This window comes from Paramisgurnus dabryanus, chromosome 13, assembly GCF_030506205.2.
Source record: "Paramisgurnus dabryanus chromosome 13, PD_genome_1.1, whole genome shotgun sequence".
Classification (NCBI taxonomy): Eukaryota; Metazoa; Chordata; class Actinopteri; order Cypriniformes; family Cobitidae; genus Paramisgurnus; species Paramisgurnus dabryanus.
The window spans coordinates 2,150,479-2,178,235 of record NC_133349.1 but is presented as its reverse complement, the minus strand read 5'-3'; the positions used below and the strand labels follow the sequence as shown (position 1 = coordinate 2,178,235).

Here is a 27,757-nt window from a genome sequence, read left to right as displayed (position 1 = left end):
TGCTCTTGCTTTAACAACAAACTCACTTCAGACATCTTTTTAGTAACAGTGTTGACAGGACAGAAATCATAATGAGTTTTATTTTTAATTCTTTTACATTTAATCTTAATCATTTTAAAAAGCAATAACCTACAGTACTAGCACCAAGTGTTTTACCAAAGGGTGCAAAATAAAAAGATCTTTTATTTGTTAAATATTATTGTGACATAAATGCTGTAAGCATAATAAATTAAAGTGAGATGAGTTAAATCAGATATCAGGAAAGGTCAGTGTTTAAATTCTTTTAGGGTCATATTGTTTTGTAAGATCTGCAGAGAAACACCCTGTTCTGCAAACAGCATATGTGTATATATACATATAGGCTATCAACTGTATAAATACATGCATGTGTCTGCAGGGCATCCGGCTTTATCACAGTGGTGTATATCAGATTATCACTTACATAGAGACAGAATGAGTTACATAACACATGCAGACAGTTTAAAACTGGTATAGAGAGGATGACATATTTCACAAGTCAAACCTTTATACATTTATGCATATAAAATATATATTTATGTGTACTTCTGTACAGGGTTTTTTGCAAGTGCATGGTTTAGGACATTAGTTTTAAGGGAATAGATATAGACACAGATAAAGACTGGTAATGTGACATAAGGGTTTTGTATAAGGAGAACATTGTGTTCTGTACATTTTGTGCAGAAAAACGCGCGGCGCATCTTTAAAATGCGCTCTGACGCCCCCTGCTGGTAAATGTGGGAATGTGTCCGCCGCCGAGTATTACAACTTGAATCATCCTTAAAATAAATGTAATAACTTTAAGTAGATGTTTAAGATAAAATATTATAATTAAAGATTATGGTTAGACGAACTAGAAACAGATGTTTTTCTTTTTTGCCTGTCTGAATGTCTAGAAATAATTCATTTTAATCAAGAATTATGAATGCATACAGACAATTTAATTCCAAATGTATTTGTATTTAAACTTTTCATTGTGCAATCATTCAAATGAGCTCATGGAGAGCAGAAGCGTCCATAAAACAGAATGGTGTTGGTGGGATTGTGTCGGATGAAGAACAGGAAGGGATGATCAGCATTAAAGATCTTTGGAAGCCGTAAACATTTGGTCATTATGACAACACCAGTAGCTGCAGCTGCTTCTGTTCCCTCTTCATTGACTTCAACAAAGGATTTATGAATCACCTCAGACACCACCAGATCATTTTTGGGGGACATAGCTGAAAAATTTGCCTTCCCTATGTCAAAAGCATCCACCATTCCCAGTTTCACCAGCAGATTCATCATGTCATAAGTTTCTTCCAGCTTGAATTTAGGGAGAGATATCTCAACTTCTAGTTGATACATGTTGTCAGGTTTGGTCCACTCCATGAGCTTCTCATAGGTCAGTGTTTTCTCCAGCTGGATAAGAGAGTTATGTTAATGTCTATCTGTTGATGTGAAATAAAGCTTTAAACACTCTCAATCTCTCCTGACTCACCTGTTGAAGTCCAGTGGTGTCGTCTTCAATCTCATTTGGAAGGATGATCAACATACTCAGATTCTTCCCAACATACGGCAGCTCCAGGATCTGACTGTTCACCTCTGGGATGAAGGTCACAGGAAACTCTGACTTCTGTTTCATCATCTTTACTTTTTTAGTTTTATTCTGTCAAACATCAATGAGAACATGATCAGTAACCCTTCATGTCAAAATACTGAAGTTCATACACAAGAAGATCATTGAATCTCACCTTGTTCACTTTAAATCGTTGATCAACAGTGGCTTCCTTTTTGAATTTTTTCTCCCAGTTTCCTTTGAAGTAGATGGCGTTCACCAAAACCAAACGTGTCAAATTATTGAGGACCCCATGTTTTAGCAAGTCTTTGATCTTCCCTGAGATACAAATAAGATATTTAGAAACTCTTTAGCACAAATGAAGACAAACACTGATGTACTTTACAGCAAGGAACTATCAAAGAATCTTTAATTTTGAAAGCGCACAGTAAAAACTTTCACCTTGTGTGTTTTCCTCCACCCAGTTGTTGATGTTGACGCGTGCAGCTTCTGAGTTTTTTATGAAGTCCACAGACTCCAGTCCAGCCTGGTAGTATTTCTGAGTCTCACTAATGAATTTCTATAACACAGCATCAAATGAAATGAAGTGAAAGTCACATTAGATCTGAGAATCTTTATTAACACGAGTGAGAGACTGAATAAACTCATCTTACATCAATAAACTGATAGGATTTCTCTCCATACAGACGATTGGCAAGGCTCAACATATATGGGACTCCTGGTTCGTTCAACTCGCTCATGAGTTTGTTGTAGCTGGAATGAATTTGGTCTTCAGTTTTGTGCCCAGGTGTTGGGTGAGCAGGAGATTTCTGTTTGCAACAATATAAACTATATAAAACACACCAAAGAATCCCACATTACAGCAAACACATCAAACATTGTTATTTCAATTGTGACATCATTATGTTTATTTCTCATGACTGGAGGAAAGCAGGTACCTGGGGTTTCTGATCTTTGGGTGGTTCATGTTTAACTTCACAACAGCCAGATGTATTGGGTTTCTGGGTCTGTGGCAGAACCGCTGGTCCAGGTTCTGGAGTTGCAGCCTCAGGTTTCAGAAGTTTGTTAAGACACAGAACCTAAACAAACATTAATGAGAGAATTCATAAAAAACACAACTTCAATATTCTAATAACCAAGTGGTCAAATTGTAAATTTTATTATTGATGTGGTCAATAGGGATGTGCATCTCCATAACTGAGTCTGATGCGATACCCATCTCGATGCATAGCTTATGATACAATATACAAGATGAAGCAGAATTATTTGATGTAGTGACGTCATTTCAACTAAAACAGGAAGTGCTTGTGGAGACCATACACATTTTTTTAAATAATCAATAGCGTTTCATTTATGACACATGTTACACAGCAAAGCAACATTTGACAGCTTGTGAGCACCACAGTATTAAAATAAAGTCCTGATTTAGACAGAGTCCCTATATATATGTAATGATCTCTGTGTCCTATACATTTATTTTAAAGTCATGTTTTGTGATTCCATGTTTGTAGTCTTTGTAGTTCTGTTTCTGATTGGTTCTTGTTTGTGCCCTCAGGTGTTTCTTGTCATCTTTTTTTACTCCAGTATATCTATAGCCCTGTGTTTCAGATGTCTTTGGTCAGTTGTCGTTGATTGTAAGTGTTGTTTCCTGTGTTTATTTCATGTATTCCCAGCCTGAGGATTTTGTTTTTGTCTTGTTTTAAGTTTATTTAACAAAACACTGGATTTAAAGATACAGAACAACTGACCAAAGACAACTGAAACACAAGGCCAAATATACTGGAGGGAAAACATTAGGCTTGTTCGACTTTATGCGGGACAGCCAAATGACGTCAAAATACCGCGAGAACGATTAGAGAAATCATACGAAGTCTACAGGCTTGTTTGAGATGCAGCTTGCCTCGCCTGAAATATAGGCGAGAGTAGCCGGCTGCAGTGAGGGGAGGAGTAAAAAAAGTGTAGGCAATCCGGACGCTTCATGAATCTCGCAGTGTTGTTGACTGCAAACGTCAGCAATGGAAGAGATCGCGTTCGCGTATTTTATCGCGGATTAAATAGATGCAACTGAAAAACCAACAAATGCATTTACATTAAGATGTTTATAAGGAGAATCAACAAAGCTGAACTGTTCATTATTGGAAAAGGCTTCTTAGTAAATGTTAGGATGTAATCTAAGTCTAGACGTAATACAAATTCGTTTCTGTGTGAAATATAAACAGCACACTGTACAAATAATACAACACCAATATATAAGTTTAAAGGAATTTATTAATAATATAAATGTCATAAGTCAAGAACAAGTTGAATAAATATAAAAACTACTGCAGGAAGTGGAGTTTTTAGAATTAAAAAGTCATCAGCTGACATTCCCGGGCAAATCAGCATTAAGCTATGTCGTCAGCAAGTCTTTTCCCATCGTGCTTTTCGTCAACGCAGTCGGTGGAGAGCAACTGCGCTCGGCTGTAGAATCCGACGAGCCCGCCTCTCCATCGCGAGAGTTATTTTGTACACGTCAGCGTGACATCAGAGCAAGTCGGACGTAAGTCGGACACTTTTCTAACCGGAATGCATCTTGCGCTGATCACCGGTGCGATTCTGCGCAGAATTTGCTCATCTCAAACAAGCCATAAGGTGTGTTCGACTTCATGCGGCGCTGCGCAGACCGATCGGCGGCTGACTTGAAGCAGTGCATTCCGGTTAGTATTTTTGTCCGACTTCAGCTGGCGCTGCAGGCACGTGACTGTGTCATATGGTTTTTAAGTACCGCGAGAGCGTTTCGAGAGTAGCCGGCTAGCTCAGCCGGTGCAGCTTCTCCAGAGCGGCTGCCCGGAGTTGTGATGACGTAACAGCTTTACGTGATTGGTCGCCTCATTGATGACAACGATCACGTGCGTTTCAAGTTTATGCTGCGTTCCAGGCAACCCGTAACCCGTAACTCACGAGTTCAAAACCACGCCTCACGACTCTGAACTGGGAGTACATCGATCTAGTACGAGTTCACGGGTGGGAAGTCACGGGTTTGACTGCCGTTCCAGTGCACTTTCACCGGTAGAAGGTTGTAAAAACACGAGTTACGGGCTGCCTGGAACGCATAAGGTCGTGAGTCGTGGTTTTGAAGTCGTAACTCACGGGTTTAAAAACCTGCCTGGAACGCACCATTAATCCAACCTTTAGTCCCACTTATAAACATTATAAATTCATGTTTTAAAACAGAAAAAAACACTTTAATATGCTTAAATATGTTATATTGTGTCGTGTAATAAAATAAAAATGAAAATAATAAACTCTATTGGTATTTTAATAATATAGGCTTGTTTCCCGTTATTTTCGGGTATACAGTATAAGCAGCAATTAAAATATTCGATATAAAATGTTTCTGGTTGCAGCTTTTTATTAAAAGGTTTGTTTTTATCAAATTCAGCTTTTAATTAACTTCATTTGCGATTAAAAACAAGGAAACACGGCGCACACGTCACTACGGCAAGCAGCAGGTGTCCAGCTTGACGGCTCCGTCTTCAGTTCCTCCCTCGACTGCAAGCGGCAAACCTCGCCGATCGGTCTGCGCAGCGCCGGATGATATCGAACACACCTTAGGGAGGAACTGAAGACGGAGCTGTGAAGCCGGACACCTGCTGCTTGCCGTAGTGACGTTTGCGCCGTGTTTCCTTGTTATTAACTTGTTTCCTTGTTATTTACTGCTTTGTAAAATCATTGTCTTTTATGAGCTGTTGTATTGTTTAAAGGGCTCATATCATTAAGACATTCTTTATTTTTCAAAACACTGTTAACCCAGAAATTGTCTTTACTTGAACAATGAAGTAAACATCATTTAGGATTTTGTGTTTTGCACGTATACTTAAAAAATAAATCTTAGTTCATTTAACTTTTAGGCATTTAAAATCTATTAAACTAAAATATTCAATTAAAATGAACATGATATTATCAGTACATGTTGTCAGGAATACCCATAATCCTTTGTGCATAAATAATATTTTTTATGACAGAATAAAAACTTTACTTTAATATTTGTTTTTTTAAATATTTAAAGTTTAAGCTCTTATATTATTAATGTTGTTTTTTTGTAAATGATAATTTTGTGAAGTCACCGTTCAGGTAATCAGTGTTTACTTACATGATCCCTGTTCAGCAGCACATTTTATTGTATTTCTCTCCACAGTATACTGACAATTCATGTCAATAACACAAATATACATTTTTCAATGATTAATTAGTCAGTCATGAGTTTTGTGTTACAATAATTTATAACACTAAAAGTAATATAATTATAAATGAATAAAAAATTTAAAATCTTTAAACTCAGTTAATTGAATGGAGATGTTGGACAGAGCAATTGATAATTTAATAAGTTAAATTTACTTAAAATTAAGTGTACTGAACTTTGCTAAATTAAGTTAGAATTACTAGAAATGTTAAGTTAAATGAACTCTTGTTTTAGTTTACTTTTTTAAGCAATTTTAGGACAACAACTTCCCCCCATTTATTTTAGGTAAATTCAGCTTGTCTGGGTTTACATTGAAAAAAGTTTATTATACAATAAAAAAGATACTGTAACTTCCTCTCCAGTCCAAAAAGATACATTTTTTCAAATACTAAACTGCAAAACAACTCATTAAAAAAACAGTATTGATTTTAAACCAGTGGTCTCTGGTGTCCGATGGCACCATCTGCGAGTTTGTGAGTTGCCTGCCAAATCACATTCTATTAATATCCTTCATTTTATATTTATTTATATTCGCTTGGCTTCTTTTATGTATGTTGACATTTTAAACAATGATTAACTTAAGTAAAATCAAATCAAAAAAGTCTTTATCAATAAAGTAGCCCTCCATATTGTTTTATCCATTGTGGTAGCCCTTGCTCACAAAAAGGTTGGAGACCCTTGATTAAATATTAAATATTCAATTAAAGGAATCTACATTAACCCTGCCGCCAAATCACAGTTTATAAAGAGATATCTGGACCTGTTATTCCTAAACACAAAAAGAACCCACATCCCCATCAACTAAACACGTCTGTCTATTAAAGATAAACTGTGTCATCACCTGTAAGATCTGATCTTTTGTGTTTCCTTCAGCACCAAGTGACAACATGGCCAGAGCCGAGGAGATGCTGAGAGGAGAGTAGAAGACATTTCCACTTGTGTTTATCTCACTGATCTTCTTAAACACATTGAGAGAGAATTGTGTGTTTGCTGCTGATAAAGACTCCATTTTCACAACCTGAACAAAGTGAAAATGAAACAGAGATTGAAAGAGATAAACAATGATTCATTACTCATCAGTAAGTTCAATGAAACATTCACATGGTAAGCAGTTCCACCAATTTGCTTAACCTTAACTTTTCATTTAACATCATAACAATAATATTTGAATTTAATGTAAGGATCTATAAGAACATAACATAAGGATCTTAATTAGCACAAACTATTGTCTCTGTTACTATTAGCTGTATTTTAATTGATAAATCATATAATGTAATATTATATTAGAATACAGTAAACATTGCATGAACAACACAAAGAGAAATGTAAGAAACATTACCTAGAAACTATGACGTCCTCCTGTGTGTTAGACTAAAGCTGTATGACTTGTTTGTCATGAGAGTTGTTTGTATAGCGATGCCGCGCCCTAAAACGGACAGACTCATGAAAGAGGAACGTCATTGTCTAAAATGTTTAGCATTTTTTCATCATGCTTTACCCCCTTAAACAATAATGACTGTCTGTAGACACCATCACAAAAAATATACAGGTTATCATTAATCTCAAAGAGGCAGGATCATTTATTTATCACTAACATTACATACATTAAAATGGACAAATAAAAAAGTGCCTCTTAATATTCCTTACAAACTAAAACTGATATATATTCTCATTTTCTTCATGCATCAAAAAATAATGCATTTCACCTGGTCTCAAACAATAGTTAACTTAGCTGACAAATGCTATAAATTCACTCACACTACCAGCAGCAGTAGGGTCAAACAATTGCTTTCCACAAATTAAAAACAAGCAGAAGACAAACAAACAAACAAAAAAAAATACACACAAATTGGTTATGAATGTGCATTGTCCCATTTCTTAAATAAATAAACTCAAACTCAAAGCAGCAAACAGTAGTGTTGTAGTACTCGAGATCGGTCTTGGTCTTGAGACCGGTCTTGAGACCACTTTTTAAAGGTCTTGGTATCGTCTCGGAATCAACCACATTTTTCAGACAAAGATGACTCAGAGTTTTATTTCAAGACCGGTGAAGACCACAAGTGCTGGCATATCACAATTTTTTTTATAATTAACTATTAAATAATTATTATAATTTACTGATTTTTACGGTGCCAATTTATTATTTTTTTTTTATTATTTTATCATCTTCTCTCATGGCATACCCACACACACGCACACGCACACGCACACACACACACACACACACATACACGAGAAGTGCCTAATCATGTGCATATTCCACAAGTATTTTAATGCAGTGACTTGCATTGGTCTTGGTCTTGATTTGGTCTCGGCCTGTTTTGGTCTTGGTCTTGACTTGGTCTCGACCCTTCAAAGTCTTGGTCTTGTCTCGGTCTCGGCCTGTCTTGGTCTTGATCATGACTTGGTCTTGGTTAAGGTGGTCTTGACTACAACACTAGCAAACAGCACAGAGAAGTATTTGCTTGTAATTTTATTTGTAAAGATAAAAATAATTAACAGTATAAGTGCACACACACATTACATGGTTATGTGTGTTTATGAGGTACAGTTGGGCAAGGCATGTTTTCCCCCTTTTCTCTAAGAGGCTGTTTACACTTGGCATTAACATGCATTTTTGTCGATCGGATCACAAGTGGATGACGTTAATGCCAGGTGTAAACGGTGTTCAAAACGTTTTGAACGCGTCCACTTTCGACCACTTTCAACCACATCCAGAGGTAGTCGAAACCACTTTCGATCGGATCGCTTTGGAGTTGCGGAACGCAAATGTGGTTGAATGTGTTCGAACAGCCACACGCGACCGCCTTCTCTCCGCCCATTTATCTAATCTGAGGTATTAAACACAAGTTTTACGTCTTTTTTGACTTCTGGCGTGAACATACGGTAAACAGCGCTATTTTTAGCCTTTCATTGATAAAACTACTGCGGGTGTTCTCTGTAGTTTCGTTTTGAAAGCGTGAAAGTTGCGCGATCCTATTTCATCAATTGTGCTGAAAATTCAGAGAAAGCTCTCACATATACATGTCACCCCCAGGGGCTGGCTATGTTTGACTGAAGCCATGCCCCTTCTCAACTTCCACCTCGAGGAGGTCCCCAAAGCCAACCCAATGACCAGACAACACGAGAACAGGTAAGTAATAATAAAACAATCTTTATTTAAATATTTAAAAGATCTTGGGGAATGGGGAAGGGGCAATTAAAACTAATGAGTCTCTGGCTCCTCCCTCCAGGGAGACTGCAGCCACGGGCAGGCAGGGGCAGGGGCAAGGGCAACGGGGGTGCAGACCACCGTATGCCGGGGGGAGGGGAAACGTCAGGCTCCGGCCTGGTCCCTGCTATCCGTGGCGCCCTCCTTCTTCCTTCCTGGAGGCAGAGTACAAACAGTGTGACTGGTAAGTGAACTTTCCGCTATCTGCGTACCTTTTCTGTTCGGCAGGGGGTCTTCGCCCCGCGTGCCTTCACGTTTCTCCGTCGTACGTTCACTCTCTGGCTCCTTGTTCTCCCCAGGTGGCCGCTGAGACACAAAAGCACTGTTACTTGGATTTTTGGATGCTTCTCACCTGGTCTGCTGTTTACAGCGCTTGGTAGGTATAGCTTCCTCCGCAGGTCCAGCAGAGGGGCGAAGATGGCACACCGCCTCACCGGGTCGAGCGCTGCCCTATCCCCACTACCCGTAGGGCGATCGAATCCTGGACAGGGGCGCCCCTTTGTAGAGACCACGGGGCGGCGGAACTCTTTCGCCTCCGCCTCTGCGACAGGGGCAGACACAGGTAAGTTTCCAATACAAATAATTCCAATGTTGTACTCACACTCGCTGACAGCTCTTAATCTGCGTCACTTCACGCTCCAAACAGCACACTGCGTATAGTAGCTGGTAATTCCTAAGGTCGTTAGCCTCTCCGTCCTCTGCCCAGTGAAAAATGGATGATGCGGGGTTTCGTCTGACAACACACAGCAACCCACAGCAAATACACAGCACCACTTCAACGTGAAAAGTTTACTAATTGCAAAGACTCACTCACCACACTATCAGTGTACACAACAAAGGACGCCCTGCATCCTCCACTTCGTTTGGGCTGAATGAGGGCGATGGAAATACGACCGGAATGGTAGTTCGTTGCTGTGGCTGTTTGGATGGACGCTTCTGCAGCTCACCCACCACGCTGTTTCAGGGGTAGGGCCGCCCTCCTTCTCCTGGAGGTATCCAACGATTGCACAGGTTAGTTTTTACAATTCACTCAACACCAGAGTTGACACTCACAGCGGTTTGCCTTTGTTTACGTTGCAACACAAAGTCGGTTTCCTTCCTGCTTTACTCCTTTAATTGTGCCACTTAGACCAATGTTTCTTCTACCCGTAGGATCTTCCTTTAACTCCAGCGTTTCCACCGCAAACAAACTCCAAAACACACGGGGTGCTCCTTTAAGAGACCCACAGCTCGCCTTCCTTTCGCCTCTTGTGGCTCCGTCCTCTTTCCGCGCGCTTCCTAGCGCAGCCCGGATCAACAGAGCCTTCGGGCTCTTCAAAAGGTGCGTGTCTCTTTCCTGCCTTTGGCAAAAGGAGCTTCCCCGTGTCAATCGCCTCTCGTGTCCATCGCTGCTTTTTCTGTGTTCCTGCAGAGCTATTTAAGTGCTTCATTCCCCCACAGCCTCCAATCACACTTTACTTAATTAATTCATTTCACCTGTAGCGAATTTGGCTTCGTTTGTTGCTATAGAGAACCAGGAAGTAAACCGGTGCATAAAAAAATCTGCCCGGGCGGAACCTCTCCTCTCCATTTTTGGTTCCGCCCCAAGTCACCTTGTGACATACACGTAAGAAACACTGTGCAGCATGTTTACTTGCTAAACAAGCAGTGGACTCCGACATAATATTAGTTTGCGTCCATATAAACTCATAATTACTCCCGCTCGCGTTTGAATGACAGCAGAGAGACTCGCCCACCGTCTCACGGACTGTCCCCTCACAGTATTCAGGACAGAAGTGGTCGAAAGTGGACAAAAGAGACGGATTTAAATACCAGGTGTAAACGTAATGTGTCTCTCTCATCCACTTGTGATCCGATCGATGAAAACACATCTTAATACCAAGTGTAAACAGCCCCTAAGGCTCAGCAGTGATAGCGGTACCATACGTGACAATCACATCTTTACAAGAAGGAGCTCATGGACAGCAGAAGCGTCCATAAAACAGAATGGTGTTGGTGGGATTGTGTCGGATGAAGAACAGGAAGGGATGATCAGCATTGAATGTCTGTGGAAGTGGGCGCGCAGCATGAACCAATGGGAGTTTAAAAAAATTTAGCCGCTGCTGCTTCTGTTCCTTCTTCATTGACTCAAACAAAGCATTTATGAATCACCTCAGACACCACCAGATCATTTTTGGAGGACATGCCTGAAAAATTTGCCTTCCCCATCTCAAAAGCATCCACCATTCCCAGTTTCACCGGCAGATTCTTCATGTCATAAGTTTCTTCCAGCTTGAATTTAGGAAGAGATAACGCAACGTATTGTATCTTCACATTGTTAGGTTTGGTCCACTCCATGAGCTTCTCATAGGTCAGTGTTTTCTCCAGCTGGATAAGAGAGTTATGTTAATGTCTATCTGTTGATGTGAAATAAAGCTTTAAACACTCTCAATCTCTCCTGACTCACCTTCTGAAGTCCAGTGGTGTCGTCTTGAATCTCATTTGGAAGGATGATCAACATACTCAGATTCTTCCCAACATACGGCAGCTCCAGGATCTGACTGTTCACCTCTGGGATGAATTTCAGAGGAAACTCTGACTTCTGTTTCATCATCTTCACTGGTTTAGTTTCATTCTGTCAAACATCAATGAGAACATGATACTTTAATCCTTCATGTCAAAATACTGAAGTACACATACAAGATCATTGAATCCCACCTTGTTCACTTTAAATTGTCGATCAAATGTATTTATCCCTAGGAATTTTTTCTCCCAGTCCCCTCTGAAGTAGATGGCATTCACCAAAACCAAATGTGTCATATTATTGAGGATTCCCTGTGCCAGCAAATCCTTGATATTTCCTGTAATACAAATAGATATCAAATAACCAACTTGGAGTGAGCCAATAACGGTCCCTGGGGTTTTCAACATCTGCTCGGATTGTGCTTTGGACTTTTCCCACCCCTTGTCGTCACCGCTGGTTCTGTCCAGCCCACCCCTCGTTTAATCGCTGTTGGATAGCGCTGCCGGTCCCGTCCGGTTTCCCTTTTCGCTCTCCCTTACCAGCCAATCCGAAGCTACATCAGCAGACACAGCGACACACCTCTGCTCATCCTCAGCGCGCCAACGGCACTGGTTCGTTAGAGCCGAGTTGTGCCTCTCTGCCCACTGTCTCGGGGGTTTCTCCATTTCTCCTCCCCTGCTCCCAGAGACCTAGAGGTCGCCTCGACTCGTCGGACCAGCGGCATCGCTTCTGGTCTCTCCTCCCTCCTCTTCGTCAGCTCAGTCACCGTCCCGCCCTCACCTCTGGGTTTTCCTCATTCCCCATTGTGTCTCTTACTCCACCCTTCCGGCTCGTTGGGCTCCTCCTTCCCGTAGACGTCACCTTGGGATTCCCTAGCTCTGGCTCTGCCTTGTGGCTCTGGATCCCCTCCTTCGTCTCGGCCGGGAGACCGACCAGCTACGCGCCGTCCCTCCAGATCCTCGGCTCCCCTCGGGTTCTCCGCTCGCGTAGCCCCGCCCTGGATACTCCCTTCTAGTGTCAACGCTGTCGTCTGTCCCCAGGGTGAGACTAGGATCTCCATCACCCTGGCGCCCTCCGCCAGCGTCTCCACCCTGGGGCTTCGTCTTGTCTGGTCTCTGGGCCCCGCTCCAGACCATTCCCTCACCTCTCATCACAGTTTTTTTTACTTTTTTTTGTTGCTCCCTCCCTCTTGCCTCTTTTGTTTCATCCACGGCGCGAGGTCGCGCCTACCGGGAGGGGGCGTACTGTCAGGGTTTTGGTTTCATTTAGTTTGTTTTCATCACTGTTCATCAATACTCCTTGTGTTTGTTACCTTTAGTTAGTCACACCTGTGTTTAGTTAATCAATCATTATTAGTTACAGCTGTTTGTCGTTAACATTTACCCTTTATAGTTTGCCCTAATGTGCCTGTCCATGGTTCGATCATGTCTGTATTTATCCTTGTCGTCGTGTTCGCTGTCTTTCGTGATTAAAGTCCTGTTAGCTTTTATAATCCCGCCTGTTGTCATCTAGTGATGGCCAAATGAGGCTTCCTGAACCACTGAGGCTTTCTAGCCCATTGGTTCGCCAAAAGGTTCATTTACTCGAAGCCTCATGAAACAGTGTACTCTCTAGTGACACCTGCTGTGCAAAGCAATGTATCGCACACAAATCTATTCATCCAGAGCAACCAAATTGTCATGGTGTGGGCTTTTGAATAAAGTATATTAAATAAAGTATTTTACTCTGCTTGTGTTAACCTATGTACACACAACTCATACATACACAACTTTGTGTTCAACTATTCAGTAGTTCTTTGGGTTAGTGATAACAGTAAATGCCCCGAATGAGTGTAAATAAATTATAGTGTGCAGTGCTGACTGGGAATGCAATAGTGCAATGCTTATTGAACTGGGAGTGTGGAACAGCAAACTGCAACACAGAAAAGTGTTTACTGGTTTTTATTTTTTTAGATGTCACATCACTATTGTCATCTTTTAGGTTAGAGAACTGTGACAGACCGCAAGTGTGGGTATTTAATATGTTTTTATATATTTAAAGTTTAAAAAAAAATTCACAGTGGTTTTAACCTTGTGTATTTTTCTCCACCCAGTTGTTGATGTTGACGCGTGCAGCTTCTGAGTTTTTTATGAAGTCCACAGGCTCCAGTCCAGCCTGGTAGTATTTTTTTGAGTCACTTATGAATTTCTATAACACAACAAATGAAATGAAGTGAAAGTCACATTAGATCTGAGAATCTTTATTAACACGAGTGAGAGACTGAATAAACTCATCTTACATCAATAAACTGATAGGATTTCTCTCCATACAGACGATTGGCAAGACTCAACATATATGGGACTCCTGGTTCGTTCAACTCGCTCATGAGTTTGTTGTAGCTGGAATCAATGTGGTCTTCAGTTTTGTGCCCAGGTGTTGGGTGAGCAGGAGATTTCTGTTTGCAACAATATAAACTATATAAAACACACCAAAGAATCCCACATTACAGCAAACACATCAAACATTGTTATATCTACTGTAAGGTCATGTTTGTGTCCCATGAACCTGGAGGAAAGCATGTACCTGGGCATGGAGCACCACTGGGAGTTTATGTTGAAATTTCCAACAGCCAGATGTTTTGGGTTTCTGGGTCTGTGGCAGGACCACTGGTTCAGGTGCTGGACTTGCTGCCTCAGGTTTCAGAAGTTTAAGACACAGAACCTAAACAAACATTAATGAGAGAATTAATTAAAAACACAACTTCACTATTCTAATAACCAGTTGTTGAATTTACTTCATTCATCCCAATGGAAAGCATATTTACACTGTCTGAATAATTTCTTATCCCCTATGTGCTAGACACCATGGCCCTGTCCCAAATGGCACACTCAGGACTTCTGGACTTCCTCACATCATGTAGTGCAGACCTTAGGGACCCTTGACCCCTTGAGTCCACATGGGCACACAGGAGTCGTATTTAGGGACAGACTTGAGTGTCACACCAGAAATAAGAAGAGAAGTTGCCCATCAGTGTGAACTTCTCCCCTTTCGTCATCTGATTGGTCTGATTGCTCTTTCGCAAAGACTTCTGGGTTGGTAAAGTGCGCAAATTCAAGAATTTCAGGATAGCGCCATTTCATGGTCACATGGTGTTGCTCTTCGTTTTGTTGTGTGTAGTCGTGTGTTGTTTTTGCCTGGATTGTGTTGGGGGCTCAAAATACTCAAATTCACAGATTCATAGTACATTTATTTCATGCTTTAATAGTTGATTTGAACAGTAACATTTTCAGCATTTTAGCTAAGCAGTAATGATATTCATCATAATTTTGATAAATAGCTATTTGCAGTCCTGCATTACCACAATAAAAGTCACCCCCAAATTTTTTTAGCACCAGCCACCACTGAATTTCACCCCCTTAAACAAAAAAAATATTATTATATTTGTTGAAAGAACATTTTGAAGTTTCATTTTTACAGTGTGTGACAATCACATCATCTTTCCCAGAAAAAGCTCAAGGAGAGCAAAAGCGTCCATAAAACAGAATGGTGTTGGTGGGATTGTGTCGGATGAAGAACAGGAAGGGATGATCAGCATTGAAGATCTCTGGAAACGTGTAGCATTTTAGCATCATGCCAACACCAGTAGCTGCAGCTGCTTCTGTTCCCTCTTCATTGACTTCAACAAAGGATTTATGAATCACCTCAGACACCACCAGATTTTGGGGGGACATGCCTGAAAAATTTGCCTTCCCTTTGTCAAAAGCATTCACCATTCCCAGTTTCACCAGTAGATTTTTCATGTCATAAGTTTCTTCCAGCTTGAATTTAGGCAGAGATATCTGAACATTTTCTACACTCATCTTGTCAGGTTTGGTCCACTCCATGAGCTTCTCATAGGTCAGTGTTTTCTCCAGCTGGATAACAGAGCTATGTTAATGTCTATCTGATGATGTTAAATAAAGCTTTAAACACTCTCAATCTCTCCTGTCTCACCTTCTGAAGTCCAGTGGTGTCGTCTTCAATCTCATTTGGAAGGATGATCAACATACTCAGATTCTTCCCAACATACGGCAGCTCCAGGATCTGACTGTTCACCTCTGGGATGAAGATAAGAGGAAACTTTGACTCCTGACTCATCATCTTCACTGGTTTAGTTTCATTCTGTCAAACATCAATAAAAACATAATACATTAACCCTTCATGTCAAAATACAAGAAGATCATTGAATCTCACCTTGTTCACTTTAAATTCTTGATCAAAAGTGTCTTCCCTCAGGAATTTTTTCTCCCAGGTCCCTTTGAAGTAGATGGCATTCACCAAAACCAAATCCGTCAAATCATTGACAATCCCCTGTGCCAGCAAGTCTTTGATCTTCCCTGAGATACAAATAGATATAAAATAACCAACAAGGGAACTTTACATAGCACAAATCAAGAAAAACTTTAAAGTACTTCACTGCAAGGAAGCATCAAAGAGACATTAATGTTGTGACCATTATGTTAACATTAAAATTTAAAAAAGATTCACAGTTGTTTTAACCTTGTGTGTTTTCCTCCACCCAGTTGTTGATGTTGACGCGTGAAGCTTCTGAGTTTTTTATGAAGTCCACAGACTCCAGTCCAGCCTGGTAGTATTTTTGTGTCTCACTAATGAATTTCTATAACACAGTAAATGAAATGAAGTGAAAGTCACATTAGATCTGAGAATCTTTATTAACACGAGTGAGAGACTGAATAAACTCATCTTACATCAATAAACTGATAGGATTTCTCTCCATACAGACGATTGGCAAGACTCAACATATATGGGACTCCTGGTTCGTTCAACTCGCTCATGAGTTTGTTGTAGCTGGAATGAATGAGATCCTCCTGTTGAACAGAAGATTTCTCTTCACATCAACACTAATAAATATAATTTGACAAATACATCAAACACTGTTATTGTTACTGTAAAGTCATGAGGTTTGTGTCTCATGTATTCATACTGAACCTGATCAGCTGACTCAATATCTGGTCCAGATTTGTTAAGACACAGAACCTACAACAAAATTCATAAAAATAAACAACAACTATTCTAATGACTCAAACACATCCACATCTCATCATTTTGTGCATTATAGAAAAACATGCCCAAATATGTGACAACTGGCCTTTATGTGTCATCACCTGTAAGATCTGATCTTTTGTGTTTCCTTCAGCACCAAGTGACACCATGGCCAGAGCCGAGGAGATACTGAGAGGAGAATAAAAGACATTTCCACTAGTGTTTATCTCACTGATCTTCTTAAACACATTGAGAGAGAATTGGGTGTTTGCTGCTGACAAAGACTCCATTTTCACAACCTGAACAAAAGTCAAAGAGAAGATTGAGAGAGAAGTATACCGTTTAATTCATGGAGAATTATTCTCAAGTTAATTATGACATAAATGCCCTTGCGATCGACTGGTCGACGTATTGGACACCCCTGTGCTAACACATTGACCCCAGGGAACATACATGGTACACAGGCACAGGTCAAAAACAAAGAAACACAAAACAGAATGACAGGATAAGCGCTTGGTATAGAGACATTGGCCCTCATTTATCATACTTGCGTAGAAACGGGCGTATATGTTGGCGTAAGATTATGCTTACACTCCTCTCACCGCCTGATTTATGAAACTGTGCGTACCGATGATATTCAGGTGTACGCAATATCTGCCCTTCATAAATGCCGCGGCTGAAAACGATCGTCATTAGAATAACATGCCCATATAAATTCAAGTCTCCGCCTCCCCCACGCCCTCATTTTACGACATTGACACATGGAAGACGGCAAAGAAGACAAACCGGGGAAGTGGAAAGAAACAAAATTATTTTATTTGGGAGTTTAAAGAGCGGGATTAAAGACATTAATAATTACATGACATTTTGTAATATTTGTATTATTATTTTTATTATTAATGATGCTTAAATGATATTTAGAAGAATAATTATTTATTATTATTATTATTATTATTATTATTATCATTATTATTTACTGTTGCCTACATCTAAATTATATGTCTGCTTAATGGTTCGGTTAAGTTTTTTAAAAATAATATTTTAAAATGATGTAGTAACTTTTGTAGTCTGTTTTTCTGTATTTACATACAGTTGTTTGTTAGCTAAGATCCAGTTTGATACGGAGCTCCGGATATAATTCAAATTAACAATTTGTTGCCACGACATCCACATGTTTTACTAGGCTAATTCATAATTTGAAGTAATAATAATTGTAATAGTAATTACAAAATATTATAATAATTAATTCCAAGGAACAAACTGTTGAATATTGGGAACTAATTTTATATTTATGGCCATACTTTAGACTAAATAAGAAAAGGAAGTGTCCATAATGTAGCATAAAAGATAATTCGTGGCCATGATTTTGTCCGCATACTATCATATGATCGGATTTATGGCTCCATTCAACACAAGCATTTTACCTTTCCTATTAATGTGTAGCTATTTATTTATCATCGAATGGTATGTAACTAGCTTACGTTTTGATGCATTATTACCATGTTTTCGTAGCAGATCCTTGTGCTTTCTTGCAATGTGCCGCTTCAGATTCCAGGATTGCTAAACTTTTACAGTCTCTCCGCAGTCCCTTTCAATGTTTTCTTCCTGTCAATCTTAACTTTGAATTTTACTTTACATTTATGTATAAGGCTGAATTCCATAACTTATTGCTAGACGTTTCTACAGATTCTCGAACAAATTATCAAAGGGCGTTCTGGATTAAACGAGCGGTCCTGAGCGAACGGAATTTTCGGAAAAAGGCGCTCTGATGGTATTACCGCACCGCTCAACGCTCCGATCCGCTCACGTGCTCTGCCCTGAAACGGCTCGCAACATAAGGAATACATATGCATACAAATCAAATGCTTTGGTAAAGTCACACAACATTGAAGTTCATGTTGCATAAAAATAAACACTGAAGTTTATAATTACTATGTTTTAGTTTTTTTTTTTTTTCTACAGTGGGTCATAATATATCATATATTTTAGTTTGTCAGTGCGTTGTGGTGTTAGGAAGTGTTTGCGCATTTCTGCACTAACTCAAAATGTGCGTACACCACCTCCTGAGCTGGCGTAGGATTTGAGCGTGCCGTACGCCAATGTCCATATTGATAAATCTCAAAGTCACCGTGGTTTTGGGTGTACGCCAGGTGTACGCTGGAAATTTGGTGTACGCACTTTTGATAAATGAGGGCCACTGAGTGTGAAAATGGTTTAAATAGTCCAGATAATTGGCAAACAGGAAATAGGTGTGGTGCTGTTCAGACTGGTGCAAGGGATGATGGGTAATGGAGTCCTGAGGCAGATATGTAGATGAAACCTCTGAAGGCCAGCAGAGGGAGCCATGATAGCTATCATTACATACTCAGTGTCAATGAAAATCAAGCAGGACCAAAATATTTTACAGCTGATTCCTTTCAAAAACGTTCAGTGATGACATGTGTTCTTAATATGACAAAATAAGTGTTTTGATTAATGCTATTAATGTTTATTTTTTTATCAGTGTATACCACTAGTAAACTAAATTAATATAACTTGGAAAAGATGAATGCACATTTATATATTGATTCAATAGATTTTGAAAAAATTATAATAATTTTTTTTTGCGGAAAACAAATCAGTCTTTATAATAAATCTTTTAAATTCAAATTATGGAATATTTTTTATGTTATTATAACTTAAAGATGCTATATGAAAGTTTAGTGGTTTTCATCTTATCACTTTCTTGATATAGCAAACACATTTTTACCAAAATTAGTGGTAATTTCAAATATTTAATGAGTTCTTGAAAAAGACAAGCAACAAAGAGATTATGAAATAAGTCTTACCTACAATGATCTTCTCCTGTGTGCCACAGCTGAATAAGTTTATAACTTAATGTGGGTATTGTTTTTAAGAACGATGCCTCGCCCTATAACACCTCATGCAGGTGTGCCAACTTTTGAGTTTAGCTTGCAGTGAGTTTTACCAGGGGGAGAGGGTGTGTAGAGAGTTGGCATCTTGGGGTGGTTATTAAATTATTATTCATATTATTATTCACTAAATGATTATTAAAATTCTATGTGGGCTGACGGGACAAAAGTAAAACTTTTTGGAAGGTGTGTGTCCCATTACATCTAGTGTCAAAGTAACATCGCATTTCAGAAAAAGAACATTATACCAACAGTAAAATATGGTAGTAGTAGGGTGAAGGGTTGGGGCTGTTTTGCTGCTTCAGGACCTGGAAGACTTGCTGTGATAAATGGAACCATGAATTCCTGAAGGACAATGTCTGGCCATCTAATCGTGACCTCAAGCTGAAGTGAACTTGGGTTCTTCAGCAGGACAATGATCCAAAACACACCAGCAAGTCCACCTCTGAATGGCTGAAGAAAAACTTTGGAGTGACCTACTCAAAGTCCTGACCTCAACCCTGTGGCATGACCTTATAAAGGTTCATGCTTGAAAACACTCAATTGTGGGCCAAAATTCCTCCACAGCGCTGGAACAGACTCATTGCAAGTTATCGCATGCGCTTGATTGTAGTTGTTGCTGCTAAGGGTGGCCCAACCAGTTATTAGGTTTAGGGGGCAAGCACTTTTTCACTCAGGGCCATGTGGGTTTGGATTTTGTTTTCCCTTCATATTAAAAACCTTCATTTAAAACTGCATTTTGTGTTTAATTGTGTTATCTTTGACTAATATTTACATGATCTGAAACATTAACGTTTGACAAACATCCAAAAAAATAAAGAAGAGGGCAAACACTTTTTCACCCCACTGTACAATACTGAACACAAGATCACTGTGTTCAATATTAAACACAAATATAATCACACTGAAATAAAGTCATCATAAGGTTTGTGTCTTATGCTTTCATACTGAACCTGGCTTTGCTGTTAAACTAGTGGTTCAGCTTTAAAAAGTGTGTTGAGACACAGAACCTACAACAACATTGATGGGAGAATGAATCACTTAACAATTCTAATAACACAAACATTTATTTTGAGTACATTCATGCATGTAATTAATATGAATGCATTAAATTGTAAATAGAAAACACATTTAGTAAGGAATAATTGATGATGGGCCGTTGAATTATAAGAAAATAATGCACCCCAAGGTGGTAATGCGGTATTACGCGAAGCATTATTTGCAATATTTTCAAATAATTCAATGGACCGGAGTCATTTATTCCTCTTATACCACGGTTACCACAAACATTACTCTGGTGCCTATTTTTAAGACATTCGACAGGTCAGGTGTGCGGTTATAAATTATGATTCACATTCACATAAATTATGATCTAAATTAGATTTTAATTGTTTTTAGATATTGATCTAGATCTTATCTTATGTTGAATTCGGCCATCTGGTGTTTAGAAAAAACATAAAAGAAATACAATTTAGGAAATAAATAATTTCGACCAGCAAAGGCACATACAGTAGAGACCCATTCATTTAAATAAAATATATTAAGACATAGTTTCATGTTCTTATAGACCTCTGCACATACAGTACATCTTAAAAGAGCTCTATCTTCATCTAGTGGTGGTGGTAAGCTAAACAAGGTTTATGATACATAGTTGGTATTAAGTCTATCAATGAGACTACAAATGATAAACTAAGAGTACCAAGTAAAATCTTTTGGACTTACTATAATAAAAAATAAAATGTTAATTAATAATATTCGTCTGCAAACTCAACATTTGTATACAAATTATTTCTCTTTAAAACAGAGATGCTATTTTGTTAATAATCCAGTTAAAAAGTACAGGTTCCAGGAAATACTGTATAAAGTTATTATTGCATTTCTTTTGGCTTTTGTTTGACTAGGAAAAATGCTGAGCAAAGTCTTTTTATTTGATTCCAAAATGATTGAATCCATCATTTTAACAAAAGAAAAACAGAGGCAATTAATGGTTAAATTCATCATGTCAAAATATGTGTTTAGCGTGTCATGTGAACCTATGTGCATTACGTGCGATGTCAAAATATGAGCCTGTTGCAGACGCTTCGAAGGGGTTTATGATAAAAGTGACACTCACGTTTGCCAGATACTCGCCTAATATCATGTGTAATCAAGAGTTTACTGTTAAAGGAGTGTCTTGCAAGTATTTTGTGAACGTGAGCGTCTCTTTTTTCATAAACCGTTTCGACACATGTGCAGCAGGCACTTATTTTGACAAAACGCATGATGCACACGTGTTCACATGACGCAACAAACACATATTTTGTAATGACAAGCAACACACATGACACTCCGAACACATATTGTGAATTCGCGCCCATCGTAACGTCGAAATGTTTAAGAATAATTTGTTTCGAATCAAAGCTTCGGAGCGTGTACGTATCAAACCCATTGACGTCACATGATTGCACAAATAAGGATTCATTACGGTCTCGAATCTCTGTAACTAGGTGGTTTTTATCACAAAGTGAACCCATAAACCAGAGTTTACTGTGATTTTATCTGATCTCAGATCAATTTTATTATGTAGCTTCACAAAACTCTTGTTTGTGTACTGAGTAAACATGAAGCACTTGTTATGTTAGGTGCGGATCTTGACCCTTTTTTACAGGGTCAGCCACCCTGTCTGTCATCTAAACCCCCCTAAACGTATTAATACCTGGGAAACGCTGGGCGATTTTCTTCATCTTAAACGATTTTAAATCAATTAAACGTGACTTCAGAAAAGCAAATATTGTGGTAGTTCTTGCATAAGACATTATAAGCACTTGTATTGTCGCCAAAGTTGTCCAAGTCGATATTCTTTCTCAATATTCATAATTCATGTCATGTTTGTGGGTGGCTGTTTTTCAATTCCAAAAGAGGAAAGTTCAGACTTGCAAGTTCAGATTCAGAAGAACAAACTCCCCAGGACAGATTTCGGTTATATTGCAAATCTAACAGCAATACTCGAGGTCGTCATTCAGTCTAACCAATACATGCAGCCCAAGCTATTCTTATTTCAATGTATTTTTACAATAAAACAAAATATAAAAAAATCCAATGCACAATGTACTCTCAATATACCAATCAATAGGCTATGCCTACGTAGACAAGACGTCAGACTTAAAAAATTCTCTGTTTGATGACGGTCTTTTGACCTAGGAGTTTCCTCAATTAATGTAGGTAATTTCTGCGGTCTCATTCTCAATGGTAATATTTCTTGGATTTGTTTTGTAAAGGTCCTGTAAAATACGATTACATGCTGTCTGGAATCCTTTTCATTTATTATTTGGCTGTTTTCGTGCTAAAAATAGACCATTGGTGCTTGGCGACATTAGGAAAATCTGGGCATGGATCAAAAAAAGATCATGACATAACCTAGACGCGCTGTCTCCTATTGTTACAGGAGTGGAAGCTCAGACAGTAATACTCCATTCCTAATTTTACTGTTGTTTGCACTATTACGTGGCAGTGTTTTTACTTATATTAAATTATCTTTATTTTAGACCATTTGATGACAATTTATCATGAGGGGATAAAAAAGTATTCATCAGAGGGCAGGGATATAAAGATCTCTGCCCCCCCCGCAAATCACACTTCCTGGATATATCCAAAGGGAATATTTTATGTTTAACTATCAGAGACTGAAGGGCAGAGCAACTGCACTGAGCCAGCGGCAAAAAACACGGCGCTGACCACCCGCTAATCACCTGGAACTCACATATCCAAAATCGTGGAGGAAATTAATAATTAATAGGAAGGTGCCTTCTTTTCTAACTGACCAAAGATTTACAGTGCATTCATCTATATTCTCAACTGAATAGTTCTTAAAACTTCACTTTATGACACAGAAAGAGTAATATTTTGGATATTGTGCAAGTTTAGGGTCAAACAATTTGCTTACCACAAATTTTTATTTTGTTTTACTTTTACAGCAGAACCACAGAAGAAGACACAGAAAACAAAAGTGTGAAAATGCTAAAGCAAATAATGCCAAGAATTTATTGTTTGTCATGTATACTAAGTCATGGTCTAGTTGGAGAGTCTGGCTTGTATCCTGAAGGACACAGATTTGCTCCTCAGGCTCTGCAGTGATTGTAGCCATACAATACATGACAATCACATAATCTTTACCAGAAGGAGCTCATGGAGAACAGAAGCGTCCATAAAACAGAATGGTGTTGGTGGGATTGTGTCGGATGAAAAACAGGAAGGGATGATCAGCATTGAAAGTCTTTGGAATGTCGAGGCGTCCCATAAGGAGCTTACCGACAATACCAGTAGCTGCTGCTGCTTCTGTTCCTTCTTCATTAACCTCAACAAAGGTTTTATGAATCACCTCAGACACCACCAGATCATTATTGTGGGACAGGTCTGAAAAATGTGCCTTCCCCATCTCAAAAGCATCCACCATTCCCAGTTTCACCAGCAGATTCTTCATGTCATAAGTTTCTTCCAGCTTGAACTTAGGAAGAGATATCTCAACGTATTGTATCTTCATGTTGTCAGGTTTGGTCCACTCCATGAGCTTCTCATAGGTCAGTGTTTTCTCCAGCTGGATAAGAGAGTTATGTTAATGTCTATCTGTTGATGTGAAATAAAGCTTTAAAGACTCTCAATCTCTCCTGTCTCACCTTCTGAAGTCCAGTGGTGTCGTCTTCAATCTCATTTGGAAGGATGATCAACATACTCATATTCTTCCCGACATACGGCAGCTCCAGGATCTGACTGTTCACCTCTGGGATGAAGGTCAGGGGAAAGTCTTTATCCTGATTCATCATCTTCACTATTTTAGTTTCTTTCTGTCAAACATCAATGAGAACATGATCATTAACCCTTCATGTCAAAATACTGAAGTTCATACATAAGAAGACACACCTTGTTCACTTTAAATGGTCGATCAACAGTGTCTGGCCATAGGAATTTTTTCTCCCAGTTCCCTTTGAAGTAGAGGGCGTTCACCAAAACCAAACGTGTCATATTATTAAGGATACCCTGTGCCAGCAAATCCTTGATCCTCCCTGTGATACAAATATATTAAATACAATCTTGGAAACTCTGTATAGCACAAATCAAGACAAAGCTTGCGTCCAAATACCCACACTTGCGGTCTTGTCCACTTGAGAGCGCGTGCATGAGACAGAAGGTGCGCAAAGACTGTCCTGTCTTAAAACTGGAAAGTGCAGTGCCCTTAACCCACACTAAACCCATACTCTCTCAAATACTGCTTTGGAGCGGTATTCAAGGCTAATCGTATCCCATCATGCATCATGTTCGGGATGTAAATCGTGAGACTTTTAACCAAACCTCGCGAGATGTTACAGAAATCTTCAATTGTAAGATAATAAATGGATATGACATATTTTAGTAATAAAACAGAAAGTGTTACACATTTCATTGCAAACATTGTTTTGTATTTTGTAAAACATCTGCAAATGCTTTTACCACATAATTACAAAAAACATTAATTGTGTTGTTTATTCATCGACTACTTAATAAACAAACTTTATTAAAGCTGCTTGCACAAAACAAAGATTTTTTTTTTTTACAGATTCTGCTTCTAAAAGTTTCAGATAAGTGTAGATAATAATCTAAAAGTTTAGCAAATGTTAATTTCAGTGTGCTATGTGATCATTTTATTAAAGAAGCACTTAAATAGCCTAAATAAAAAACGTATAGGTTTTGGTGCAAATTGATGCCACTTCCTGGATTTACTTTTTCCACTTGCTAAGTGTATCCCATTGTATGGGGGGGAGCCAAAGATCCGGAGGGCTGGAGCAGAGCTGGTGGATCTCCCGACCGACGTGGAGGTGGGGATGCAGACCTTCATGGTGGAGCCAAAGGGGACAAACCCCCAGGAGATGTCTGGAGATCGAAGGAGCCCAAGCGAGCTAGCGGGATGGAGGGAGGGACGGTGAAGGAGTGAGTGGAGTCCAAAGGAGAGGGCGGGCTGACAAGGGAACAGGGCGGAGCCGGAAAGGTGAAGGAGCCTGGTGGAGATGGTCAAGGGATGGGAGTGGATGAAAAGGAGGGAGGAGACCGCTGGACTGATGGGCTGAGGCGACCTCCTGTTCTCCTCCACCATCCCCAGAGACAGCTGAGAGAGAGGCGCACCTCTGCCCAACCTACCCAGCGACGCCAACATGCTAAGGGTGAGCTGGGGGGTGACTCTGTACCAGGTGGTGATGAGCTGCTGGACTGGCTGGTAACTGGAGAGGAGGAGGGAGAGAGAGGCCGGACGATGAAGATGATGGGAAGCTAGACGGAACCAGCGGGGACAATAAGTTGAGGAAGCAGTCCACTGCACAATCCAGCAAAAAGTCATAAGCTCCAGGCACCATCAAAAGCTCACCCTCAGCGGTGGGAGTGTGGACAGAGCTCTCCTCCACTTCCACTCGGACTCCCATGTTGCTCAACAGTGAAGCTGGCTCGTGCACCTGTCCAGGGGAGAGGACTTCCAGAGTGCCGGCGACGCTGGGCTCAGGGGGTTACTCTGGCTCACAGGTCACGCAGGCAATGTCCTCTGAGGTGTTGGGTGAGTCACAGCAGGTCAGCACCCACTCCACAAAAGCGGCAAAAATTGTTCCAGGGACCGTTGTTGGCAGGCACGTCTGACATATAATTTAAGCTAAATCTATAGAAATCAGAGCGAGCTCTCAGAATAATGTGTTGCCTCACATTCACCTATTTACTCATTCATTCAGACACTGATGGCAGTGTCAGCCATGCAAGGTGCCATCCAGCTCGTCGGGAGCAGCTGGGGTTAGGTGTCTCGCTCAAGGACACCTCGACACTTGGTCAGGTGGAGCCAGGGATTGAACCACCAACCTTCCGGTTTGTAGACAACCTACATGAGCCACTGCCACCTCAGGTGGTCAAGTGCAAAGACCACTGGTGTGGGTATTTGAACGCAGCCATACTTTCAAGTACTTCATTGCAAGGAACCATCAAAGAGAAATTAATGTTGTGAGTGTATGGTAACTTTTAAGTTTAAGACAGTTTTAACCTTGTGTCTTTTTCTCCACCCAGTTGTTGATGTTGACGCGTGCAGCTTCTGAGTTTTTTATGAAGTCCACAGACTCCAGTCCAGCCTGGTAGTATTTCTGTGTCTCACTAATGAATTTCTATAACACAGCATCAAATGAAATGAAGTGAAAGTCACATTAGATCTGAGAATCTTTATTAACACGAGTGAGAGACTGAATAAACTCATCTTACATCAATAAACTGATAGGATTTCTCTCCATACAGACGATTGGCAAGACTCAACATATATGGGACTCCTGGTTCGTTCAACTCGCTCATGAGTTTGTTGTAGCTGGAATGAATGAGATCCACCTGCTGAACAGAAGATTTCTCTTTACATCGACACTAATAAATATAATTTGACAAATACATCAAACACTGTTATTGTTATTATAAAGTCATGAGGTTTGGGTCTCATGTATTCATACTGAACCTGATCAGCTGTCTTAGTATCTGGTCCAGATTTGTTAAGACACAGAACCTACAACAACATTCATAAAAAAAAATATTTCAATAACTCAAACAAATCCACATCACTCTCATAATTCTGTGCATTAAAGTAAAAAATGCCCAAAGATGCAGAAACTGGACTTTATGTGTCATCACCTGTAAGATCTGATCTTTTGTGTTTCCTTTAGCACCAAGTGACACCATGGCCAGAGCCGAGGAGATGCTGAGAGGAGAGTAGAAGACATTTCCACTAGTGTTTATCTCACTGATCTTCTTAAACACATTGAGAGAGAATTGTGTGTTTGCTGCTGACAAAGACTCCATTTTCACAACCTGAACAAAGTGAAAGTGAAAGAGAGATTAAGAGAGAATTATACAGTGTAATTCATGGACTAGTTCAATTGAATTTTTTATTTATTTAAGTATGACATAAATTAATACATTATTGATGTGGTCTTACACAAGAAATCGTTTATTGAGTTCTCAAGAAAAAAAAGCAACAAAGAGATGAATGAAATAAAAGTCTTACGTAATGATCTTCTCTTCTGTGTCGCAGCTGAATGAATGAACTTGTGAGTTCGTTGGGGATCTTGTTTATAAGAACGATGCCTCGCCCTAAAACGCCTTATGAAAGAGGAGGGATGTTGTTTGCAAACAGAGATGACGTTTTTTGTGGGCGGAGCCAAACTGGTTGCAGAAAGTGACAGCTCTGCAGTAGCGGTGTGTTTTAGCATTAAACCGTATGGATCCGGTGTTCTGTCGAAGTCTGATTGCCCTATGTTTCTCTTTAGTGCAATGTTTCTTATAGCGTTTTCAT

General features: G+C 39.6%; 1 protein-coding gene and 1 pseudogene across 14 annotated transcripts; both read right to left on the bottom strand.

Annotated features, from left to right (window-relative positions):
- Window positions 1-148: 148 nt before the first annotated feature.
- LOC135789233 (leukocyte elastase inhibitor-like) lies at window positions 149-27,609 on the bottom strand. 14 transcript variants are annotated; one of them, XM_065298970.2, is made up of 9 exons: window positions 13,582-13,699; window positions 7,138-7,224; window positions 6,640-6,816; window positions 2,515-2,655; window positions 2,230-2,385; window positions 2,018-2,135; window positions 1,752-1,894; window positions 1,499-1,666; window positions 149-1,419 (listed from the first exon to the last, which is right to left on the bottom strand). In XM_065298970.2, the coding sequence occupies exons 3-9, from the start codon at window positions 6,805-6,807 to the stop codon at window positions 1,015-1,017; spliced, it is 1,299 nt and encodes a 432-aa protein (XP_065155042.1). In that variant the 5' UTR covers window positions 6,808-6,816; window positions 7,138-7,224; window positions 13,582-13,699; the 3' UTR covers window positions 149-1,014. The 14 variants fall into 14 exon arrangements, with proteins under 14 accessions (XP_065155042.1, XP_065155044.1, XP_065155043.1 ...); XM_065298972.1 differs by lacking the exons at window positions 6,640-6,816; window positions 7,138-7,224; window positions 13,582-13,699 and adding exons at window positions 27,097-27,273; window positions 27,470-27,609; XM_065298971.1 differs by lacking the exon at window positions 7,138-7,224.
- Window positions 8,933-14,200, bottom strand: LOC135789240 (leukocyte elastase inhibitor-like; annotated as a pseudogene).
- Window positions 27,610-27,757: the final 148 nt, after the last annotated feature.